Source organism: Triticum aestivum, chromosome 6A (genome assembly GCF_018294505.1).
Source record: "Triticum aestivum cultivar Chinese Spring chromosome 6A, IWGSC CS RefSeq v2.1, whole genome shotgun sequence".
NCBI classification, from domain to species: Eukaryota; Viridiplantae; Streptophyta; class Magnoliopsida; order Poales; family Poaceae; genus Triticum; species Triticum aestivum.
This window is the reverse complement of record NC_057809.1, coordinates 584,809,540-584,832,203: the sequence shown is the minus strand read 5'-3', so window position 1 is coordinate 584,832,203 and position 22,664 is coordinate 584,809,540. Positions and strand designations below refer to the sequence as shown.

Below are 22,664 nucleotides of genomic sequence, written 5' to 3'. Positions count from 1 at the left end.
GGAGCGCCGCGGCCATGCCCTCGACGTGCCGCCGCCTGTGCCATCCGGAGCCGCCCTGCCTCGCCTCCGTCCGGTCTGGGCCGGCGCCGCCCAGATCCGGCGAGCTCCTCCTCTGCCCGGAGCTCCCGCCGCCGCCCCTGCCTTCTCCGGCGCGGATCCGGCAAGATCCGCCGCCGCCTCGGTTCGCGCGCTGCCCAAACCCTAGATCTGGAGATGGTAATTTCGCTAAGTCCCCAGTATTTTTGGCATTTTTCCTCGCATCGTAACTCTCTCATTGTAGCTCCGTTTCATGCGTGTAGCATATCAAAATGTTTGTCCCAGAGAGTACATCATTTCATCTCATTGCATCATTTTCATTTGAGCTCATCTTGATGCCTGAAATGTTGTTGGAAGAGAGCTATTTGAGTTAATTATCAGATCTGCTGCTCCAAATAGCTATTTGTCATTTTTGCCATGATTAATGTGTGCATGACATGCTCCTGAGCTCTACATGTGTTTTGTTATATGACATGCCATCTTTACAGAGGTGCTTACCATGTATTTTTGTGATGTGTGTGGTGACTAGCACAAGGTTGCAAAGTAGTGCATTCGTTAATGCTGATTTCAGGGACTTAGAATTTCACAAAGTCCTTGATCTGTTTTTATCAATATGCCATATGTTCATGTTGTTTCCTAGTGATCCGTACCTCTTTTGAGGATGATCAGTAAGGATGATTTGTTAATATTGTGGTGCTCTATCCATCCATGTCTCTGTTTGCAATTATGGAGCACCCTAGCTTGAGTCAATCGAGCTCTACTTTTGCTATTTCGTGAATCCTGTCAGATTGTCTACTTGTTAGCGATTTTGCCGAGGATGTTGTTGTTGATCCGTGCATGCTATGTTGTTGTTCTTGCCATGTCTAGCTTATATAATATGTACTCTTGGTGGGTGTATGCTTAGTTTGTCATGCCATGCTCCGTAGTGAGTGCATCGAGCTCGTAAACATGCCTACTTGTTAACATACTAGTGGATGGGGCGCGCCCGTGGCGCGCCTCCTGAACAGTGCATGTGCGGTGCCAGGTTGGAAGCGCCCATTCTGTTGTCTTTTTCTTTATTTGCTGCACAGATGCCTGTATAACTAACAACCTTGTTAATCAATGACAATAACCAAATCGTTAGAGCTGAAAGTAGATTAAATTTGGTTTAGTAGCAATCAACTGTATAGCTGGTTCAAAAGGAAGGGGACGCCACTTTTGATCATAGCTTACACTTTGTAGATACTGTCCAAAACCGGCGTAAGAAGCACACTACATTGATGTATGTACGACTCTAACGGCCTTAAGAATCACACTACATTGAGTATATATAGGTGGCAATGACGGTCAGCAACGATCTGTCTACAGGGCGGTGAATGATGAATTCTCAAAATAAAGGACATTGGAGTTGACCCGACGACGCACTCCACGACAAGCTTGTTGAGGAAGAGGTCGTCGGTAAGGCGATGCTCCCTGAGGCCTTGAAAGTGTAACGAACAGCGGAGCAGCAGTGAGCAGGCCTCCATCTCATCGCCCTGGCGAGATCGGGCGGCAAGTTCTCAAGCTTCCTCCTAGCCTGCAAAAATATGTTCCTCGCCAAGAAAGAGTTGATAACCTTGTCCTATTATCAATTCAAACGATAGCTAACCTAAAAATAATAAGAATGATGCATTCCAAATAGCAAGAAGCGTGTGCAATAGAACCAGCCCAAGTGTGCAACAACGTGATGGCAATAATAGGAAGTGGAGTGGAGTGTTGTGTCTCCTCCTCCCATCATATTCTCTCAACGCGTCACATAGCACGCCTGAATACACATCAATTTTTGGAACATAGGAAACCTGCAATGCAAAGAACAGAAGTTGTTCGCTTCTTCAGCTACCTACGAATCAAACTTTGTTCCTAGGATGCACAACCTATACAAACCACTAATTTTGTATGCTACAAACTACTGTACCTTGAAGCATAATAAACATGCATGAGCTACCTCCTAGTAACTCATAGATGGATTATTACTATGTGACAACAATATCTTCCTTATATTCACACTCGATCCAAACTAAAAAAGTTGAAACAAAGTGCAGTGAGAAACTAATCTAGCTAATAGACAATTTGAATGTTATATAAGATCTGCTGAAGAGTGGGGATCTATCTGACGCATTTTTATTCACCAAAATACAATAGATGTATTCACCGAAAGACTGTTGTGTTTAAGATTTATAAATCCATAACAGCAACAACTGAAGTGGGTCTTTGAAATTTATACTATAGCACCTTCCAATAAAATGGAAGTTCATCCTATTGCATCCAGGAAAATTATATGAAACTTCTTGCTTATTGGAAGTCCTATAAGCTGTTTCGTGATAAATACTCCCTCTTTAAACTAATATAAGACCTTTTATAGATCTCTATCTATAAAAGGTCTTATATTAGTACCACACTGAACATCCACATTTCCATCTTATTCAGCAATAATAGGCATGTATAGGCAACAGTTCTAGAGTTCAAATGAGATGCATGTATACCAGCAAGGAGGGCGAGGTGGAGATTGAGGCGGGCTATGGAGAAGCCCTCGTTTCCAACGTGGCTGTCAGCGGACTTGAAGTAGCAAGTGGCGGCAAGGGAGTGCGGCTGCATATACCAAAGGCTCTGCATCTGCAAAGTACCCAACAAAGGTACAAGTCATTAAATCAATGAACTAACGCCCCTAAAATAACTAAACAATTGAATTGCAAATAGATAATTAGCAAATACTACTTCCAGTTGAGTTTAGCTTATATATCCAAGGCAAAGAAGTAGCATGCTATAACAAAAAATTCTGGAAAACGAAAAGACGCCTGTAAAAATGAGAGGATATGTTATTCAATACCTTGTATGGTGTATGTGTGACTTAAATGTGTGTTGACAACCATCAAAAGAAGGAAGGTTATGCCAAGCAAGCTATGACAGTGACACCTAGAACAGATAAGAAGCAGATCACCATTGTGAAAGAAAGACCACTAAGATATAGCAGCATCATGATGTTGCTTCTCTCCATCGGCTCTGGACCTGATACCTGCAGCATAAAAATACTAAGAAAATGATGGCATAAGAAGGTTACCCAGCAATAGAAAAGCGGACTAATTATAGTCGACTATATCTACTTGGTTAGTTTAATGCTGATCTTTGGTTAAATTGATGTACTAAATAATTAAGAACATAGGCATATGATTTTTGTACAATTTAATTATTCTGTTGTATGCAACTTGGGCTCGCTTGCTAAGAAACTTCCAATAAATTTATCTGTACTAATTGACTCCATGATACTAACTGTATGCTATTGTAGTTGATATCTATGTTATGCATACATGTTCAGTAGAAACGTATCATGAGTAGATAAAGTTTGGTTTGTATTTCTTTACTTTAAGCAGAAAATATGGCCTTGTGTACATGTATTTCCATTCTCATACAACGGGATATATTAAAAGGAATAATCATGTGTATGCTCTAATATCTTATGCACAGTGAACTGGAGCACCTCTTCTAATTTTAGTTGTAAGTACACAAGTCGTTTTCGAGCAGGACATAATTTCTTCAGTCTACCTCTCTTTTTTTAAGACTAAAAACTATGGTTTTGTTTACTTTCATATAACCTACACTCATAGACATAATGCTAACTGAGTACACCATACCTGATCCAAAAATCTCTTCTGAAGTTGTTGGGAAAGCAAGAGAGAGCCTAGATGCAAAGCCAATCTAATCCATGTCAAAGCGCAGTAAATAATGCATAAGCGAAACAGTATTCAAAGACAATCCAGTGAACTTACATCCTTAGCTCGGTTGGATCTTGCTTTGGTATACTGTTGCTCTAATAGGAGCAATGCTAACTTCCAATCATCAAGAGGAGCAAAACTGGATAAAAATATAATTCACGCAATAGTAAAGCAATACAGAGTCAGGGAAAAAAATTGAATGCACGGTTGAACATCCTACCCTCTAACAGTAATAAAATCCCCAATAGGAACATTTCCCTTTCGAAGCTAAACGACATTCAAGGTGATGCTTCCAGTAGAAACAGAATCATGGGCAGTAGATACTATTGAAGGATCAAATATCAAACATTAAGGAGAGTCTTTTCAAAAAAACATTAAGGAGAGTATAATTCTAAAAGAAAATTGGCACAGAACATCATCAAAGCTCTGTAGGATTTGGCATGAAAGCAACACAAAGTTGAGATAACACGAAGTGATTTTAACCAAGGTAGACACTTCAGAGCAATAACATCAGGAAAGCCAAGCTATGGTTATTCCAGTGGAGAACACAAAAGGCACCAAAAAAAATATTAGCATAGCACATGGGCTAAAATATCAAGCATCATCTTCCAAGAACATTTATTCCTCTACATCGATGATGGTTAAACACCAATAAAACAAAGCCTTTCTGCAAGGTAAGTGGTATAAGCATTAAGTTCATCAACAAATCTATAAGCCCAAGCCTAGTACAAATTCTAGAAAAGTGTAACAACAGCCTGGTTGTCAGAAATTAACTATAGTTAAAACCCACTAAATATGGTTGGATATAAATTAGAAAAACTTGTTTGCTTAATAAATTAAAGCATGGTTAAGAAGTTCACTTATCTTTAATATCTGTAATCTCTACCACATCCAGGCTTCTATGTCTGAATATATGATATTTTTTCAGAGAGTTTATGTTCTGGTTCCCTAATTTTCTGATGCTCCACCCACTGTGAATCTCGAGACTCGTGCTAAAGCTATGAAACCGATAGGGGCTTACCAGGGGACAAACGGGCAATGTCTTCAATTCTCTTGGCAGCATGAACATTCTTCGAATACAACGTCTGTTCTGGGTGCTTGCATCATGGCTCCACCAATGGACACCCTACGGTTTACACCACCAATTGAGTGTCTAGCTAGGTGACTTCTTTATACTTTTGAGTCTTGGATGGATTTTTTCTTGAACCGTAGAGAGCTTCCTGCTCAGCTTTGAGTTAATCCTGGAGCTTCTTTTGATCCTGCAGTTATGCACATTTGAGGAATTCAAACTTTTGACTGAAATGCAAAAAAGATGTCGTAAGGAATTTAGATAGTAAAATGCAACTTCATAGTACCCTTTGTGTTTTCTTTCCTGTTCTTTCTTCCTTGTCCTGCCAAACGATCATGTATTCATCCAGCATTGAGAGAAGGAGTACCTGCAAAATAGTTCATGAAAAAACCTCAAGGAAGAAAGAAACACAAACACCATTTAGAAATGAAGTATGAGTAAATAGACATACGCCATCATATCATGTGAACTCTTCCTCTTTGATTCTCGAAGCAATGATTTTCATGGTCAAAACATCTACCATTCTTGCCCAAGTTGAAGAAAATATAAATCACATGAAGTGGTAACAAAAAATAAGCAGTACATCATCTGAAACTAAGGAGTACCCAGAATCTTGTCAACCAAAATCCGATCTTTCTCGGCCCTCTTGAACGTAAGATGTGCCCCACTCCTAGCATTGTAACGATTGTCATCCTAAAAATTCCTGGTAAAGGGAACAATCAATAGTCACAAAAAAAGGAGCAACAATTATCCGAAAAACAAACATGTGAAGCGCAACTGTATATAGAATTGTCCAGCATTCATACTTTGTTGTAATCTTCCAGCCAACAACGAGCTAAATCATGTAAACCTAACTCCCCTAATCAATACCTCGAGGAAATCACAACAACACCCTTTGATGCAGCACTCAGAACCTTCAGGGGACATGAAAATTCAAGCCAACAATGTATCCACCACTTGACGCACCAAAACTGCAGCTATGACTACTGGTAATGAGCATCTCGCCACGCGAGCTATAGTTTTTTCCCCAAGTACAGCCTACAGAGAGATGCGGGTCATACCTTCTTTTGCGCCCGGTCATGACGCCACGCCCGCAAATTCTACCATGGCAGTTTGTTTAGCTCAATTACTAAGATGATATACATAATAGTTTGAGAAAGTTCAACACGATATAAAATTGAATTAGGGGCATCTCAAATTACAAGTTATCTATGTCTCATGTCTCATTGACATCTTAAAAGGAATCACCAAAGTAGTTACATCATTCTTTTGGTTCTATTGCAGGTTCTTGACAAATTTCAATTCTTCATAGCTGTCCAGGAGAAAGAAAGGGGTTGGGCTCACTTGGTAGGGAAAGATGGCCTGCACGCCCGCCATGGTGCTCCTCCGTCACACCCGCAGCCTGCATAAACCAATCGCACGAATCAGCTTGAGAAATCCAGAAGAAGAAGAAGAAGAAGAGGGGAGAGGAGGAGGATGGAGGGCGTAAGCACCTTTGGCGTCTATGTGCTGCAACCCGTCGCCGGTGTCGAGGGCCACCACATCAGCAAGCACCGAGGGAAGGTTGCCGCCGTCGTCGCCCCATCCCCATCCATCCATGGGTGGGTATGGGGCTAGGGTTTCGCCCCCATCCATCCATGGGTCGGGTCAGACCTCCATGGCCGACCACAAGGACCAGGTAGACGAGGGCGCGGCGGTGCCGCTGCGGATCTGGGCGCCCCCTCACCTTGTCACGTGATACGGGGCTTTCCCTCCCTTGGAATAGAGTTGGGATAGAGATAGAAGGTGAAGGGCTGGAGCGGCGGCGCTAGGGGAGGAGGAGGCCACCGGAGGTCGGATTGGGGCGGCGGCGGGGTTGGGGTTGGGGTGGCGGCGGCGGTAGGATTGAGGATGACGAGAAGCAGTTCTCGTTTCTGGGGGAGAGAAGGATGCGTGTGGCGTGACCCCCGATCTCCTTTTCCTTCTTGCCCAATCACTAGTTCGCTATCGTGTTTTATTTTTGTCGCACCTGTGATGACGTGGCTATCACGGGGAGGCGCCCTTGATGCACACGTTAATGCTTCTCGATTTGCATGCTCCAGTTTTTCACTAAGTCTGAGATCTGATTATGTTTTTGCCATGTTCACATGCTTGCAATTGTATTTTCTGATCCCTTTTGGCTCAAGGTCACCAAGGGACTTTTGTTAAGTGCTTTGAGTAGCTTCATGTCATGCCTTGCCTTGCCATGTTAAGTTCCTGTAGCATATAGTTTTCATGCTCCAAAGTGTGCTACCTGGTCTGAAATTCCAGGCTTGTGTTAATTTCACTAAGTCTGAAACCTGTTTATCAATTGCACTTTTGCCATGCTTGTTTGAACCTGTTAATGGATGATTTGGCCGTAGCTCAGTGTTCATCTTTTGTCAAGCATCATGAGTGGATCCCTTCCATGTATTTTGTTGCCATGTTTGAGTGTTGTAGCATAATTATCTTGATGCATTTAGATGGCTACTTGCTGTTTATCGCAGACCGGTGCCATATTTGTTTTGCTTGCCATTTCCAAACCGTGCATCCGATTCTGGTGATCTTTATATCGGTTTCAACCGAAATCACCTCACCTTTCCAGTGGCACTCTTGGATTTCCAAGTTGAGGCCAGGTCCAATCATTCCTTTCCCAATCATGCATATGCATCGCATACCGCATCCCGCATATCATACCATGTTCATGTGTTGGTTGTTTACCATGTTGTGTGCTTCTTTCTGGTGTTTGCTTCTTCGGGTTGGTTCCGATAATGTCGCATTTGTGAGGACCCGTTCGACTACGCCCGTTTGTCTTCTTCATGGACTCGTTCTTCTTCCTTGCGGGATTTCAGGCAAGATGACCATACCCTCGAAATCACTTCTATCTTTGCTTGCTAGTTGCTCGCTCTTTTGCTATGCCTATGCTGCGATACCTACCACTTGCTTATCATGCCTCCCATATTGTTGAACCAAGCCTCTAACCCACCTTGTCCTAGCAAACTGTTGTTTGGCTATGTTACCACTTTGCTCAGCCCCTCTTATAGCGTTGTTAGTTGCAGGTGAAGATTGAAGTTTGTTCCTTGTTGGAACATGGAGATGTTGTTCCTTGTTGGAACATGTTTACTTGTTGGGATATCACAATATATCTTATTTAATTAATGCATCTATATACTTGGTAAAGGGTGGAAGGCTCGGCCTTATGCCTGGTGTTTTGTTCCACTCTTGTCGCCCTAGTTTCCGTCATATCGGTGTTATGTTCCCGAATTTTGCGTTCCTTACGCGGTTGGGCTATAATGGGAACCCCTTGATAGTTCGCCTTGAATAAAACTCTTCCAGCAATGCCCAACATTGGTTTTACCATTCGCCACCTAGCCTTTTCTTTTCCCTTGGGAGTCGCGCTCCTGAGGGTCATCATTATTTTACCCCTCCCCCCCCCCCCCGGGCCAGTGCTCCTCTGGGTGTTGGTCCAACTAAGCGATGTCCGGGCTATTAGGGGAAACTCTGGGCTGGCCTACCCGACGTTTGGCTCATCTGAGTGTGCCCTGAGAACGAGATATGTGCAGCTCCTATCGGGATTTGTCGGCACATTCGGGCGGTGTTGCTGGGCTTGTTTTATCTTTGTCGAAGTTGTCTTGTAGAACCGGGATGCCGAGTCTGATCGGATTGTCTCGGGATAAGGTTTATCCTTCGTTGACCGTGAGAGCTTGTGATGGGCTAAGTTGGGACTCCCCTGCAGGGATTTGAACTTTCAAAAGCCGTCCCCGTGGTTATGGGCAGATGGGAATTTGTTAACGTCCGGTTGTAGAAAACCTGAAGTTTATCTTAATTAAAATACATCAACCGCGTGTGTAACCGTGATGGTCTCTTTCCGGCGGAGTCCAGGAAGTGAACACGGTGTTGGAGTTATGCTTGACGTAGGTTGTTCTAGGATCACTTTTTGATCATAGTTGTTCGACCGTGCTTTTGCCTTCTCTTCTCGCTCTCTTTTGCGAATATGTTAGCCACCATATATGCTAGTCGCTTGCTGCAGCTCCACCTCATACCTTTACCTTACCTATAAGCTTAAATAGTTGATCGCGAGGGTGCGAGATTGCTGAGTCCCCGTGACTCACAGATACTTCCAAACCAGCTTGCAGGTGCCGTTGAACCGAGCAGGTGATGCAACCAAGCTCAAGAGGAGCTCGATGAAGATCTTCTCCTTTGTGTTGTTTTGTTCTAGTTGATCAGTAGTGGAGCCCAGTTGGGGTCGATCGGGGATCTGTGTAGCATTTGGGGTAGTCTTCTTTTATTTTGGCTCCGTAGTCGGGCCTTGATTGTAACTGGTTGATGTAATGCTTTATTCATGTAATTGTGTGAAGTGGCGATTGTAAGCCAACTATGTATCTCTTTCCCTTATGTATTACATGAGTTGTGTGAAGATTACCTCACTTGCGACATTGCTTTCAATGTGGTTATGCCTCTAAGTCGTGCTTCGACACGTGGGAGATATAGCCGCATCGAGGGCGTTACAATACATGACCAGGATCGTATGTCTGCATGGAGTTCCGAGGACCATTGTATCAGATAGAGGAACCCTGTTTACTTCAAAGTTTTGGAATCAGTTGCATGAAACTTTGGGAACTAGGCTAGAGTTCAGTACAGCTTTTCACCCGCAGACAGATGGATAGACTGAGAGGGTAAATCAGATTCTCGGGGACATGTTGAGAGCTTGTGCGCTAGATTATGGATCTAGTTGGGACGATAATTTGCCTTACGCAGAGTTCTCTTATAACAACAGCTATCAAGCCAGTTTGAAGATGGCCCCTTTCGAAGCCTTGTACGGAAGGAGTTGCAGAACACCGTTGTTGTGGTTTGAAGTTGGAGACCGACAGTTGTTTGGACCAGATTTGATTAAGGAATCGGAAGAAAAGGTTAAGCTGATTCGCGATAGACTCAAAGTAGCCCAATCCAGGCAAAAGAGCTATGCGGATTCTAAACGCAAGGAGATAGTTTACGAAGTTGGAGACAAAGTGTATCTTCGTGTATCCCCACTTCGAGGAGTTAAGCGCTTTGGAGTTAAGGGAAAGTTAGCGCCACGTTTTGTAGGACCATACAAAGTTTTGGAACGTATGGGAGAAGTTGCCTACAAGTTGGAGTTACCTGAAGGACTGTCAGGAGTTCATGATGTGTTTCATGTTTCACAGCTGAAGAAGTGTCATGCTGAGATGGCCGATATACCATTAGGAGATACAGTGCCCTTGGAGGCAATTCAGTTGGATAGCGATTTGACGTATGAGGAGAAACCAGTTAAGATACTCGAGTTTGCCAGCCGTGTTACACGCAACAAAGTAATCAAGTTCTGCAAAGTTCAGTGGAGCCACCATACCGAAGATGAAGCCACCTGGGAATGGGAGGAAGACCTATGGACGGATCACTCTCACCTATTTTCTAGCCAACCCGAATCTCGAGGGCGAGATTCATCCTAAGGGGGGTAGGTTTGTAACATCCCAAATTTTCAATTTGGAATATTATACATTAGGTCATCATTGCATATCATATTTTATTGCATTTTGGTTGATCCTAGAAATTCTACACAACTCAAGGACCCACACAGAGAGTTAGGGATTTCGTTATTTTCATATTCGAGTTTTTCTCGAATTTTGAAAAGAGGATCGTTTGATTTTAATTATTTACTCTTCGATTATTTATTTTATAAAAATAAAAGAGAGAGGATAAAATGACTTCCTCAAAATAGAGAAATATCGAAGATTTAATATTAAAATCAAATAAGATTTTTTATTCGGAGTTTTATGGCTATTTTATTTGAATTGGGAAAAAGTGTGTTTTTCAAAATTGCATTTTAGGCCCATATAAATGTTCACCTTGTCCGGCTTATTTTTAGAGGACGGGGAAAATTTATTTCGGGATTTTTGGAGTCCGTTTAGTATTTCTTTTCTTTTATTTTCTGAGCGTCAGAATTATTATAAAAAAGAGGCGAGCCGACTCCGGGCCGTAAGCGGCCAGGACTCCTCGGGCCGGCCCTTATAAGCCGCGGCCCCGAGCCCCCGACCAGCCCAAGCCGCCACCGCGCCCTAACCCTAACTCTAGCCCCGATCCGCCGTCGCCGCCGCCGCGCCGCGCCGCCTGCGACCCGCCGACGTGTCGCGCCCCACACCGCCGCGCCAGAGCGCCGGACCCTCGCCGGACCTCGAGGTAGTTGCCTCGGTTTTCGTGAGAAAACCGTTTTGGTTTTTTCGAAAACTCTAGATCCGTTTTTTATTAGATCCGGTTCGGTTTAGTTATTTAGCGAACGCCATTTTTATGTTCGTTTTAGCGAACGGTTTTCACCATTTAGCCGCAGACGGCGAACGTTCGTTCGTTAGCCTGTTCGTCAGTTTTTCTTTTTCTCGGATTTTTTGCGATTATTTTTTATCGCGATTTCTGATCTGATTTTCATTTTAGTATAACTTTTCGCTCGTTTAACAGAATAAGGCGATTCAAAAGCCTAGAGTTTCATCTTGAAACCCTCTTTTCGTTTAAACAACTTAAACAAGTTTCTGCTACTGTAAAATTTGACTTTAGTCCAGATTAGTAAACGGATCTTGTTTCTTTTGTCGTTTGAGTTTTGTTGCTTCATTTGATTTGATTCTTTTTGCAAACCGGAGTTCTTAAGTTGAACTTTCTAGTTAGATCTCTTATTCGAGTTTTACACGTGCCCTTGCTTGATTGCTTATTGTATGCTTGTTTGTTTGTGATAGAACACCCAGAGTGCGAAGCGTGCTACTATGAATCTCTAGATTTTGCGGATCATCAGCAAGGCAAGTAACACTTTGATCATACCTCTTACTACCCAGTTTTTATTGCATCAGATCAACCCTCAAACATTGCATGGTTAGGATCTGAATTAAACTGTGGGTTGGGAAGTAGTTGATGAGGTAGGAACCTATTACCCTGTTTATTATCAAACCCTGGGAGTTACTTCTATGTTATGCTTATACTGCTATGCTATACTCGTAGACGTGGATTGGGTTTGAGAGTTTTCATGACAGATGTGAGTATTGTTAATTAATTGTTCAATTTAAGGTGGCAACTTTAATACACATCTGGGTGGATTGAGGCACCTGGGGAACCCAGTGATTACCTGTATTTTTTGGAAATCCCGGGGTACCGTGTGATTCTCCTATGGACTGCCACCAGGCTCAAAGGGATCATAAGATTATTCATACTGAAAACTTCCGTGTGCGGTCACATGCTAGTATGGGCTCTAGCATAGTTGATTAAGTTGTGTGAACTCTTACAGTGGTAGACTAGCAGATGTAGGGGGTGTAGGTGTACCGGTCTACCCATCGTAAGGTGCTAACGCTTCTGAAAGACTGTGTCTCGGTCATCCATTTCTCAAACATTATGTAGTGCGAGAAATCCAACGGAGGAGATCGAGTCTTGTGGGGAAAAGTGCACAAACCTCTGCAGAGTGTACAAACTAATCATGGTTAGCCATGTCCCCGGTTATAGATATTTTGAGTATCTAGTTCTTGGATTATCATGTGAATCTCATCACTCTAAATTAATTTGATTGGGTTAATGATTACTTTTAATTGGGATTGAGAGGGGGTTTACCTTCTCAATGTTTTCAACCAACTTTGTAGCTAAATAAAATTTATTCCTTTGCAGTAGGGAAAAAATGGCTTTACGCAAAACATATCAACCATACAGCCTCCACCACCCATATATGCATATAGTGATAGCTTTATTCTGTTCATTATTCTCTTGTGCTACCTTGCCAGCATATTCTATGTGCTGGCCCGTTTTCGGGATGCAACATATCATGTTGCAGACTTTTCAGACGACGAGTAAGGAGCCTTAGGTCGTGGTCTTTCACTTAGTGATGCCGTTGGAGTTGATGGACTCACTTTATTTTTCAAGCCTTCCGTTGTTATCGTATTAGATGGCCTTAAGCCATATTTATTGTAATAAGTTCTCTTTTGAGACATTCGATGTAATAAGTGTGTGATTGCCACTCTGATATAAATCCTTCAAGTACTGTGTGTGTCAGCATTACCGATCCAGGGATGACACTTATACACAGAGATCAGACTGCTTGAGGTCTGGTCGCTACAACCGGACGACGAATATTATCATTCCTTGAGCATGTTAATATTACAACCAGCTAATTGTTATATAATTTTGTCATATCATCTATAGTTAAATTTATAGTCGGCAAGTACAATACTTAGATGTAAAAATATGCTACTTTATTGATATATGGCCCATTTCGCTTTCTCACACTGTCTCTAGGAGCATGTGTTGCAGCTCATTGTTAATCTATAGCCTGATTCTCTACTCTTTCCTCACATTCAGCAAAAAATAATATTTAAAGTTGTGCCACCCACCTACGTCATCTTATTTGGCTCTTAGTAGTCAAAAGATCAGAATTCAAACAGTGGCTACATCTTATTGCAAAAAAAAGCATGACTTTTAGAGAATCTACAGCTGGACGCCTCAAACTGGTCTCAAACGCCCCGACGGACGGAATTCTCACTGATTGGACAAAAAAAGTCGACCCAGTCGGGCGCCTCAAATCGGCCCCAAACGCCCGGGCTGTCCGGCACCTGCCATATCCAGCCATAAGCTGGGGCGGATATGGGGAGGCCCGAGCACGCCTGGGCGTGTCTGTCACGTTAGCCCAACCCATGCTGCCCCACCACTACCCCACTCCGCCCTCATAAAAAACACCACGCAGAGCAAACCCTAGCTCACTTACTTCACTTCGCTCTCTGCTACTTTTTGAGCTTGCGTTGGTTTTTCCCTTGAAGAGAAAAGAGTGATGCATCAAAGTAGAGATAAGTATTTCCCTTAGTTAAGAACCAAGGTATCAAATCCAGTAGGAGATACAAGCAAGTCCTCAATCTATGCACCTGCACAAACAATCAAACACTTGCACCCAACGCGATAAAGGGGTTGTCAATCCCTTCACAGTCACTTGCAAAGGTGAGATCTGATAGATTTATATATAAAAATTACTAAAACGTAAGACAAAGTAAAAGTAAATAAAATGCATCGAGATATTTTTGGGTTTTTTGGTTTATAGATCTGAAAATATATAATGGAAAATAGACCCGGGGGCCATAGGTTTCACTAGAGGATTCTCTCTTGAAGGCAAATAATCCGGTGGCTGAACAAATTACTGTCGGGCAATTGATAGAAAAGCGCAAAGTTATGATGATATCCAAGGCAATGATTATGCATATAGGCATCACATCTGTGTCAAGTAGATCAAAACGATTCTGCATCTACTACTATTACTCCACACATCGACCGCTATCCGGCATGCATCTAGAGTATTAAGTTCATAAAGAACGGAGTAACGCCTTAAGTAAGATGACATGATGTAGAGGGATAAACTCAAGCAATATGATGAAAACCCCATCTTAATACACTTGATGCCAACAATACAATACGTGCCTCGCTACCCCTACTTTGTCACCGGGTGAGGACACCGCAAGATTGAACCCAAAACTAAGCACCTCTCCCATTGCAAGAAGAACCAATCTAGTTGGCCAAACCAAACTGATAATTCGAAGAGAAATACAAAGATATCAAATCATGCATATAAGAATTCAGAGAAGATTCAAATAATATTCATAGATAATCTGATCATAAATCCACAATTCACTGGATCTCGACAAACACAGCGCAAAAGAATATTACATCGGATAGATCTCCAAGAACATTGAGGAGAACATGGTATTGAGAATCAAAGAGAGAGAAGAAGCCATCTAGCTACTAGCTATGGACCCGCAGGTCTATGGTAAACTACTCACACTTCATCGAAATGGCAATAGGGTTGATGTAGAAGCCCTCCGTGATCGAATCCCCCTCCGGCAGGGTGCCGGAAAAGGCCCAAAGATGGGATCTCACGGGTACAAAAGGTTACGGCAGCAGAAAAGTATTTTGGTGGATGCTTCTATTGGTTTGGGAATATTTCTGAATTTATAGGCCAAAGATTAGGGTTGGAGGACTCCCGTGGGAACCACAAGCCGAGGGGGCGCCCCCCAGGGCGCGCCCTGAGGGCTTGTGGATCCCTCGGGACTCTTCTGCCTTCCTCTCCAAGTCCTACGTGTGTCTTTTGGTCCAAGAAAAATCATTATAAAGTTTTATTCAGTTTGGACTCCATTTGATATTCTTTTATATCAAACTCAAAAATAAGGAAAAACATAAACTAGTACTGGACTCTGGGTTAATAAGTTAGTCCCAAAAATAATATAAAATAGCATATTAATACATATAAAACATCTAAAACAGATAATATAATAGCATGAAACAATAAAAAAAAATATAGATACGTTGGAGACGTATCACTCTCCAAATCTTCTCGTGCCTTTCCTCAATTCAAGCCCATCCACTTCCGCATCCACCATGTCCAGCTCCGGCAGCGGTGAATAGATCCTGTTATGATTGGGACGCATTCCGCCCTGATGTGGCGGGCACGAGGAGGATCTAAACCTTCGCATCACGCTGCAGCACTAGTGGGTGGACACGAGCGGCATCTCTGGCTCTACTCCATCCCTTGTCAAAGCGGATAGCATTATGGAATTGATTATATTCGTAGAAAAAGCACCCCTATTTAATAAGTCCTCGGAAATGATCTCATCTAGACGCCCGCCGCCGCAACGCCGATGCTGGTGTGGGCCCGTCGCGCCGCCACGTAGAGCTCTGCGAGGTGCACCCGCTCCGCGCCTCGTTCCTAACCCTCGAGTCACTACTCCGCAAAGGCAGCAGTGGGTTTTAGTGCCTGCTCCGTCGACGCCGTGGACGCGCTCGCCTAAATCGGAGGCCCGTGTCGTCCTCTGCGAGCGGTAGTGGGCTAGGGAGATGTGGGTGGTGGCCTCGGATGCGGTCGCATGGTCCTCCCGCCGCCGTGGGCTGCTGGTGGTGCCCGATGATGGGGTTCGCCTCCTTGACTGGGTCTGTTGCCGCTCTCTTACGACGGCGGAGACGGACGCCTGCCAACTCCATCGAAAAAACACAAAGACTCCTCCTCCCCCCCCCCCCCCCAATATCATTGACGACTCTGAAAACGATGGCTCCGACGACGCACCTCTTGCTGCCTACCCGGACACCTACAAATAGCGCCGGTGACCGGAAGGGCAAAGAGCTGGCGAGGAAGTGGTGAAGCACGCCCTCTCTAAGTGTTTATTTCCGTTATTAGTAATCTAGTTTAGAACATATGCGTTGATTGTGTGGATCATGTGAACTATGGTGATCTTTTGGTTATCGGTATGTGGATTATGTGCATTTATATGACCGTTTGATGATCTACATAATTTAGTTTCATGTTGTGTGCTTTAATATGAATATAAAGTATCGGATTTGAGATACACGACTGTTGACACGTCGATTTAAGTATTGTCCGATCACTCTCCGCGGACGCGTTCGGACGCCCCGTGGATGTTATTCGGTGCCGGATTTGGGAAGCCCTGTTTTTGTCTTACAAGTGGGCCCCACGACATGTCGATGCCATGTCAGCTATATACGGCCATGCCAGCTATATACGGTGCTACGTCGGCGCACTTTTACGCCCGCGGATGACATTAGCACTGTATTTCGTGAATAATTACGTCGGCGCACTTTTACATCCTCATTTAAAAATAAAAAAAATAGCACTGTATATACACATTCATGCCAAGTTGTATAACCAGTTTTAGTTTAGTGAATTTTTTCAAGTTCAGAAACTGAATATTCGTGACAAGTTTAAGCATCAGCTTTATTTACACGTAAAAGTCTAAGCAAATCGCTGCTGATATCGACTAATTTCGGCACCAAGTGCGCAATTTACGTGCGTCTGCAGACGTCTGCGCACACGCAATAAGGCCAACTCCACCGCACGACCTCAAACGGACATCCGGATTGGCCAGATTTTGTCCCTTTGGGGCGCCGATGGGTTCGCCCGTGTCCGTCTTTGTCAGATGGGTCTAGCGTGCGCGCACCGCGCGGCCGCACCTCAAATCGTGTCCGGGGTGGACGTGAATAAAAGAAATATTAAAACTAAAACGAAATAACTAAAAAACTAAATAAACACATTTTAAAAAAACATAAAATATATAGGGGGCGGCCACAAAACGGCCCAGTTTCCACCACCACTTAAAAGGCCCATTTTTCATAATTAACATATAAAACAAAATAAAAAAACGCCTCCGCCTCCCGCGCACTCCTGCCGCGCCCGTCGGTGCCGTGGCCGTCGCCGTCTTCACTGACCGCCGGTGTCGTCGTCGTCGCTGACGAGGTCGACGTACTCCGGCGGCGTCCACAGGTGAGCCGGAGGTGCGTGGTGGACGGGGGCGGGCTGGACGGTGGCGTGGGGCAGTGTGGATGACGACCCGTCCACGCTTCTCACTTAAAGAAGGACGGCGACCGCTCGACGTGCGGATGACAGGTGGGGCCGCCCGCTCGTGCGCATTGATGTGGGTGGGTGGGAGGTGGGTGGCCGCCTGCCACGCGGCCCCGACGCGGACGAGCGTGCGTCCGTTTGGTATCCGCCGCGACCCAAACCCGGCGCAAGTTTGTGCTCGAAATGGGTTGGTCCGGATACAAAACGGACAAGATGGGTCCGGACCATCACGCGCTGGGCCGCCTCCTTTATCCCTTTTACCCCAAACGAACGAGGCCGGACAGAATAGGGTCGCACGATGGAGTTGGCCTAACACGTGGGATAGTGGGATCCGATCCCAGGGTCAACCGCCAAGTCTTCCCACCGCTATCCTCCCATCCCCCCTCCCCTCCTCGTCCGACCATCTGCGCACGCCTACCCAGCCAGCCCACCGTGCCCCGGCGACGAGGAGCACGAACACGTGTGGGCCGGCCTCAACGCCGCCGATCCCCCCAAAAATAATCCCCGGCGACCACCCCCGCCTCGACACGACCCCCCACCCCCTGACACACGGTCCCACGGCACGAAAGGGATCCGACTTCCAAGTGGGGCCCGGCGAGGGAGGAAAAAAGAGTGAACCGCGCCGCTCATCGCTCCCCCCTTTTAAACGCCGGGCGAAGAGGAGGGAGACACATTCAAGTCCAGTTCGTCGGTTGGTGGTGGTGGCGTGCGTGCCTGGGCGACTCTGCCTCAAACCCTCGTCAGGTCCCTCGATCGCCGCGCTCGAGTAAGCGCGAATCGCTCTCTGTATATCCATCGATCTGTATTTCTTAGACTCTCCCGGTTGTTCACGTTCGATTCGATCGGAATCTGACCGCGACCGGGGGAGGGGTTCTTGATCCGGTCGCCGTACCGATCCTTGGATCGGCCTCGCTCGACTCTGCCCCAAGTCCCCGCCGCGCGGGCTGCTCGTCGATTGGACAGATCTTCTCCGTCCGGGTTAGGATTTAGGGGGCATCCCTTCCTGCTCTCGTTTTCTCCGTCCATTCCTGGCTATTATCCACCGGATTCTACCGGATTAGGATTAGGATTTATGCCCCAATAGTAGTAGGAGTATGACCATCTGCGATTCACTTCCCCAAATGCGATTATTCACAAAAGGGGGAAGAAAAGTCTATCCGGTTGCTCCTTTTCTGGTGAAGCCTTTGTTTTTTTTTTGTTATTATATTGTTGCTAGTATTGCAGAATGGCTTTGCCAAGATAGTCTAAAGTTGCGATCAAAAGTTTTGGCGTGTTTACCTATTTGTATATAATAGTACCACTTTTAGGATGGCTGGGCTGGGTTCATGTAATCGAAGTCGTTATCCTTGTCGATTGTGCACAAATAATTGTAGGACGATGGGTTGAGACTGACAACGCTCTTAAAATTCAGGTTGGTTATATAGAACTGAAGGGAGGTAAGGTGAGTATAAGCATCAGAGGGAGTACATAGCATGAGTAATACCAGCGGCGCACGGCGTGCCGCAAGGAGGCAATCGCTGGATGGATCTGCTGATAAAGTTGTTGTGGACTTGGATGCAAGCTCGCCGGTGGCGGGGAACCATCATGGGCTCTCGGTCTTCCCTGGTGCACGCACATCGCCTATTGATGTGGAAGCTCTCGATGATGAAGTGCAGGCCCTATCGCCTTCACAAGTGCCTCCCCCGGTAAATTTCTTATCCTCGTCTTTTAATGATGCACCATGCACTTCACTTTTCAAGAATAAAATGTTATGCCATTGGGTCCGTGGTGATGTTTAAGAAACAGAGTCTGTGTATGCACCACTTACTAGTGTTTAGTGTACTTCTTGCTCAGGTTTTCCTGCTAGGAATTTATCTATAATCATGGATCAGTTTTATCAAACTACCTTGCATTTTGCAGGGGGTGAACCGGAGAACTAGAGGGCAACCTGTGACACAATTTTCTCTGGATGAAGATGCTGTCCTGGAAGGTAAGTTCATTACTTACTACATATTGCACTTGATAGAAATGTTTGGCTTCCAACATAAAAGAATTTGGGTATAAATTCTTCATCAGTTTTGTACGAGTTCTGTTGGTAGATTCTTCTAGAACTGTTGAAACCATGAACAACATGGTACATTGCTGGGATCTTATCCATAACATGAGGACATCTATTTTTCACATGTTGAAACAATCATAATAATATAAGCTGCTGAAAATTAGACTCATTGTTTGACGTTTTCTTCTTCGAATTTCCCATTGCAGAGAATTGGAGAATTATAAGGCAATGTGCGACACCATTTTGTCTTGATGAAGATGCTGCCATGGAAGGTTAGCTACATATATTGCACTTGATAGAAATGTTTGGCATCCAACATGAAAGAATTTGGGGATAAGTCTTCATCAGTTTAATATGAGTTGTGTCGATAGATTCTTCTAGAACTGTCAAAATCATGAACAACACAGTACATTGTTGGGTTCTTACCCATAACATGAGGACATCTATTTTTCATATCTGGAAGCAATCATAATATAAGCTGCTCAGAATTAGACTCATTGTTTGACGTTTTCTTCTTTAAATTTCCCATTGCAGAGAATCGGAGAACTAGAAGTCAATTTTTGACACCACTTTATCTGGATGAAGATGCTGCCCTGGAAGGTTAGTTTATCATATACTGCACTTGATAGAAATGTTTAGCTTCTAACATAAAAGAATTTGGGAATAAATTCTGCATCAGTTTAATATGATTTGTGTTGATAGATTTGTCTAGAACTGTTGAAATCGTGAGCAGCACAGTATATTGTTGGGTTCTCAAATGTGGAAGCAATCATAACATAAGCTGCTCAGAATTAGACTCGTTGTTTGAAGTTTTCTTCTTCGAATTTCACATTGCAGTTGTTTGTTGTAAGACAATGCATGTGTATGAACATTGAATCTGGAAAGCTTAAGTACAAGATGTAAACATGTTCATCATATGCTATCTGATTCCGAGTCAATTTAGATTAATCACAACTTTGTCATTCTGCTTTATGATTTACTCAATCAGTACTGTTTCATGTAGATAATGCAGCTATGCCTTCTCATAACACGTGGAACAAACGCCAAAGGGTTGCGCCTTTGATATGTCTCTCCCCAGAAAGGGAAGAAGGGTCCAGCCTGCAGGTAAAATCTGTAATTTTTTAAGGGAACACTTTCACAGCTTTAAGACACCGTGTAGTTGCTACTTAGCTGCTATCTACCTTGTCCTCTATGTATATAGCAGCTGCTTGGTATATGCTTGTCTTTATCCTTCCTGTAGAGTTCTGAGATATCCTGCCCTTTTAGTGAATTACGAGTGTGAAGGTTCTTTGATTTAAGTAGACAATATTTTTCTTGTTCTGTTACTAGCCATAGATAAATAATAAGACACTCATATGTGTAATTTTGTGATGATGCCATATAGGTCTCTTAATATTGTTCTTGGTAGCTGCTAACTGTAAAGATTTTAATTTTGCACCGACAAGTTGGCAACCGCTAAATTTCAAGGACCATCTTACCTTGTGTAGCATAGATGCCATGCATTGATATGGTTACGCAGTACGCTAGAGGATATGTTGGAACAAGGTAGAAGTTCCCCTCCATTTTTCTCCATGCGTTTGAACCTTGTGCCCAGTTCTTGTTGGCCTTACTGCTTACAATTTTTGTTCAACTATAACTGTATGTTTCCGTCTCGGCAGTCGAACAATGCGGTGCAAATTAGCCAAGAGCCTGCTAAGGTGGTGGTTCCAAAGGAACCGAATTTCACTTGCCCGGTGTGCCTTAACAAGCTGGTGGAGCCTTCGACAACAAAATGTGGCCATATCTTCTGCGCAGAGTGCATCAAGCAAGCCATCCAGTTTCAGAAGAAATGCCCTACTTGCCGCAAGGCCCTGAGGAAGAACAACTTCCATCGTATTTACCTTCCGAACTCGGATGGTTAAGGTGAGCCCTTCTGCCTATCTGCAGGTTTTTTTCACCTGGGCACACTCGTCAAATACAGTGCCGTTGGACTAACATCTTCCTGTGAAATCTGTTTTCAGGTCAGCATCGGATCAATCGCCAAAGAGTATCATCACATAGATTATGGTTGCTGAGGAACCTGTAGCAGGTGCTCAGATGAACAATTGATTAAGTTGACTGCTGTACGTATCATTAGATGGTTGGTCTATGATGTAACTGAGATTAAGCTTGAAGCTGAGATAAAACAGTGGATAGCATCTTCAGTATTGGTGTGTTCTTATGATGTGCCCCCGTGTGTTACGTTTCAGTCCTGATCAATGATGGGCTCGTCGACTACCACACCGCTGTAGGCGGCATAGCTGAAAGGGTAGATTGCCCACTCGGGTCTGGTGTGAGGTCACCGGCTGTCATGCTTACAGGAGTGCCGAGCTTTCTACCGCGGGCTTCTGACGGGCAAACATGGTCAATGCTGGAGATGCCAGATTGCATAACAGAAAGGCCAGTGATGGGCGCCGGCGCACCGGCCCAAATTTGGGCCGGTCCTAATCCCACCGTACGATCAGATTCCCTATAACCGTCTGATGCGCTTATTCCTCGTCCCCATTATCTGCAACCAGAAAAAAAAAACAAAGCGATCACATCTCCGCGCAAAAAAGAGGGTCGAGGTCAACGCCCGCGTCAGATCATCCTCCCCCGCCCCCGTCAGATCGTCCTCCCCTGGCCACCGCTCTAACTGCATCACGGAGCTCGTCGCCGCCGCCGTAGCCGTCGCAACTCGCCGTCATCACCGTTGAAGCTCCTCGCCGTAGTTGTTCCCTGCCTCGCCGTCGTGGGTTGCAACCTTGTCCGTCGTTGTTGTGGCCATGTTCGTCGAGCTCTGGCAGGGTACTGCCCATGGCTGCCGGGTCTGTGCCGTGGTCGGTTGAAGCAATCGTCAAACACGGTTGTAGCACCCCTCCATAACGGTTGTAGCACCCACTCGGACAGTGCTCTGTTCGTTGAGCTCCGGCGAGGGTAACCGCCCTTGGCCGCTTGGACGGTGCCGTGGCAGGTTGAAGCAATCGCCGACCACGGTTGTAGCACCAACCATAACGGTTGTAGCACCCCATTCAATCATAGCTCCAGCAAAAATAAGATGGTTCTAGCAAAAACATGGTTACAACAAAACAAAGGTACGGTTCCAGCAAAAACAGAGTATGGTTCCAGCAAAAAACATGGTTTCGCATAGCATTGGCAATGACCAAGAAAACAAAAAAAATACATGGTTCCAGCAAAAACAAAGTATGGTTCCAGCAAAAACAAAAAAAAATGGTTTCGCATAGCATTGGCAATGACCGACAAAACAAAAAAAATACATGGTTCCAGCAAACAAAAAACATGGTTCCAGCAAAAACAAAGTGTGGTTCCAGCAAAAACAAACAGATTGCCGTCGCTGGATCGCAGCAAAAAAATTGGTCCGTTCCAGCAAAAAAACTGGGTCGCCGCCGATCCGTAGTTGCCGGCCCCAGC

General features: G+C 44.6%; 1 protein-coding gene and 1 long non-coding RNA gene across 3 annotated transcripts; one reads left to right on the top strand and one right to left on the bottom strand.

Moving 5' to 3' along the window:
- Positions 1–2,606: 2,606 nt before the first annotated feature.
- On the bottom strand, positions 2,607–5,145 carry LOC123131151 (uncharacterized). The gene is made up of 6 exons (XR_006464082.1): positions 5,120–5,145; positions 4,786–5,023; positions 3,819–3,903; positions 3,684–3,730; positions 2,882–3,067; positions 2,607–2,667 (listed from the first exon to the last, which is right to left on the bottom strand). It is a non-coding gene; the product is annotated as an uncharacterized lncRNA (long non-coding RNA).
- A 12,457-nt stretch (positions 5,146–17,602) lies between these two features.
- LOC123128709 (E3 ubiquitin-protein ligase BRE1B) lies at positions 17,603–21,438 on the top strand. Of its 2 annotated transcripts, none has more exons than XM_044548790.1 (8): positions 17,603–17,941; positions 18,609–18,882; positions 19,097–19,166; positions 19,442–19,507; positions 19,770–19,835; positions 20,239–20,339; positions 20,894–21,137; positions 21,236–21,438. In XM_044548790.1, the coding sequence occupies exons 2-7, from the start codon at positions 18,670–18,672 to the stop codon at positions 21,134–21,136; spliced, it is 759 nt and encodes a 252-aa protein (XP_044404725.1). In that variant the 5' UTR covers positions 17,603–17,941; positions 18,609–18,669; the 3' UTR covers position 21,137; positions 21,236–21,438. The 2 variants fall into 2 exon arrangements, with proteins under 2 accessions (XP_044404725.1, XP_044404724.1); XM_044548789.1 differs by having other exon boundaries at positions 17,607–17,963.
- Positions 21,439–22,664: the final 1,226 nt, after the last annotated feature.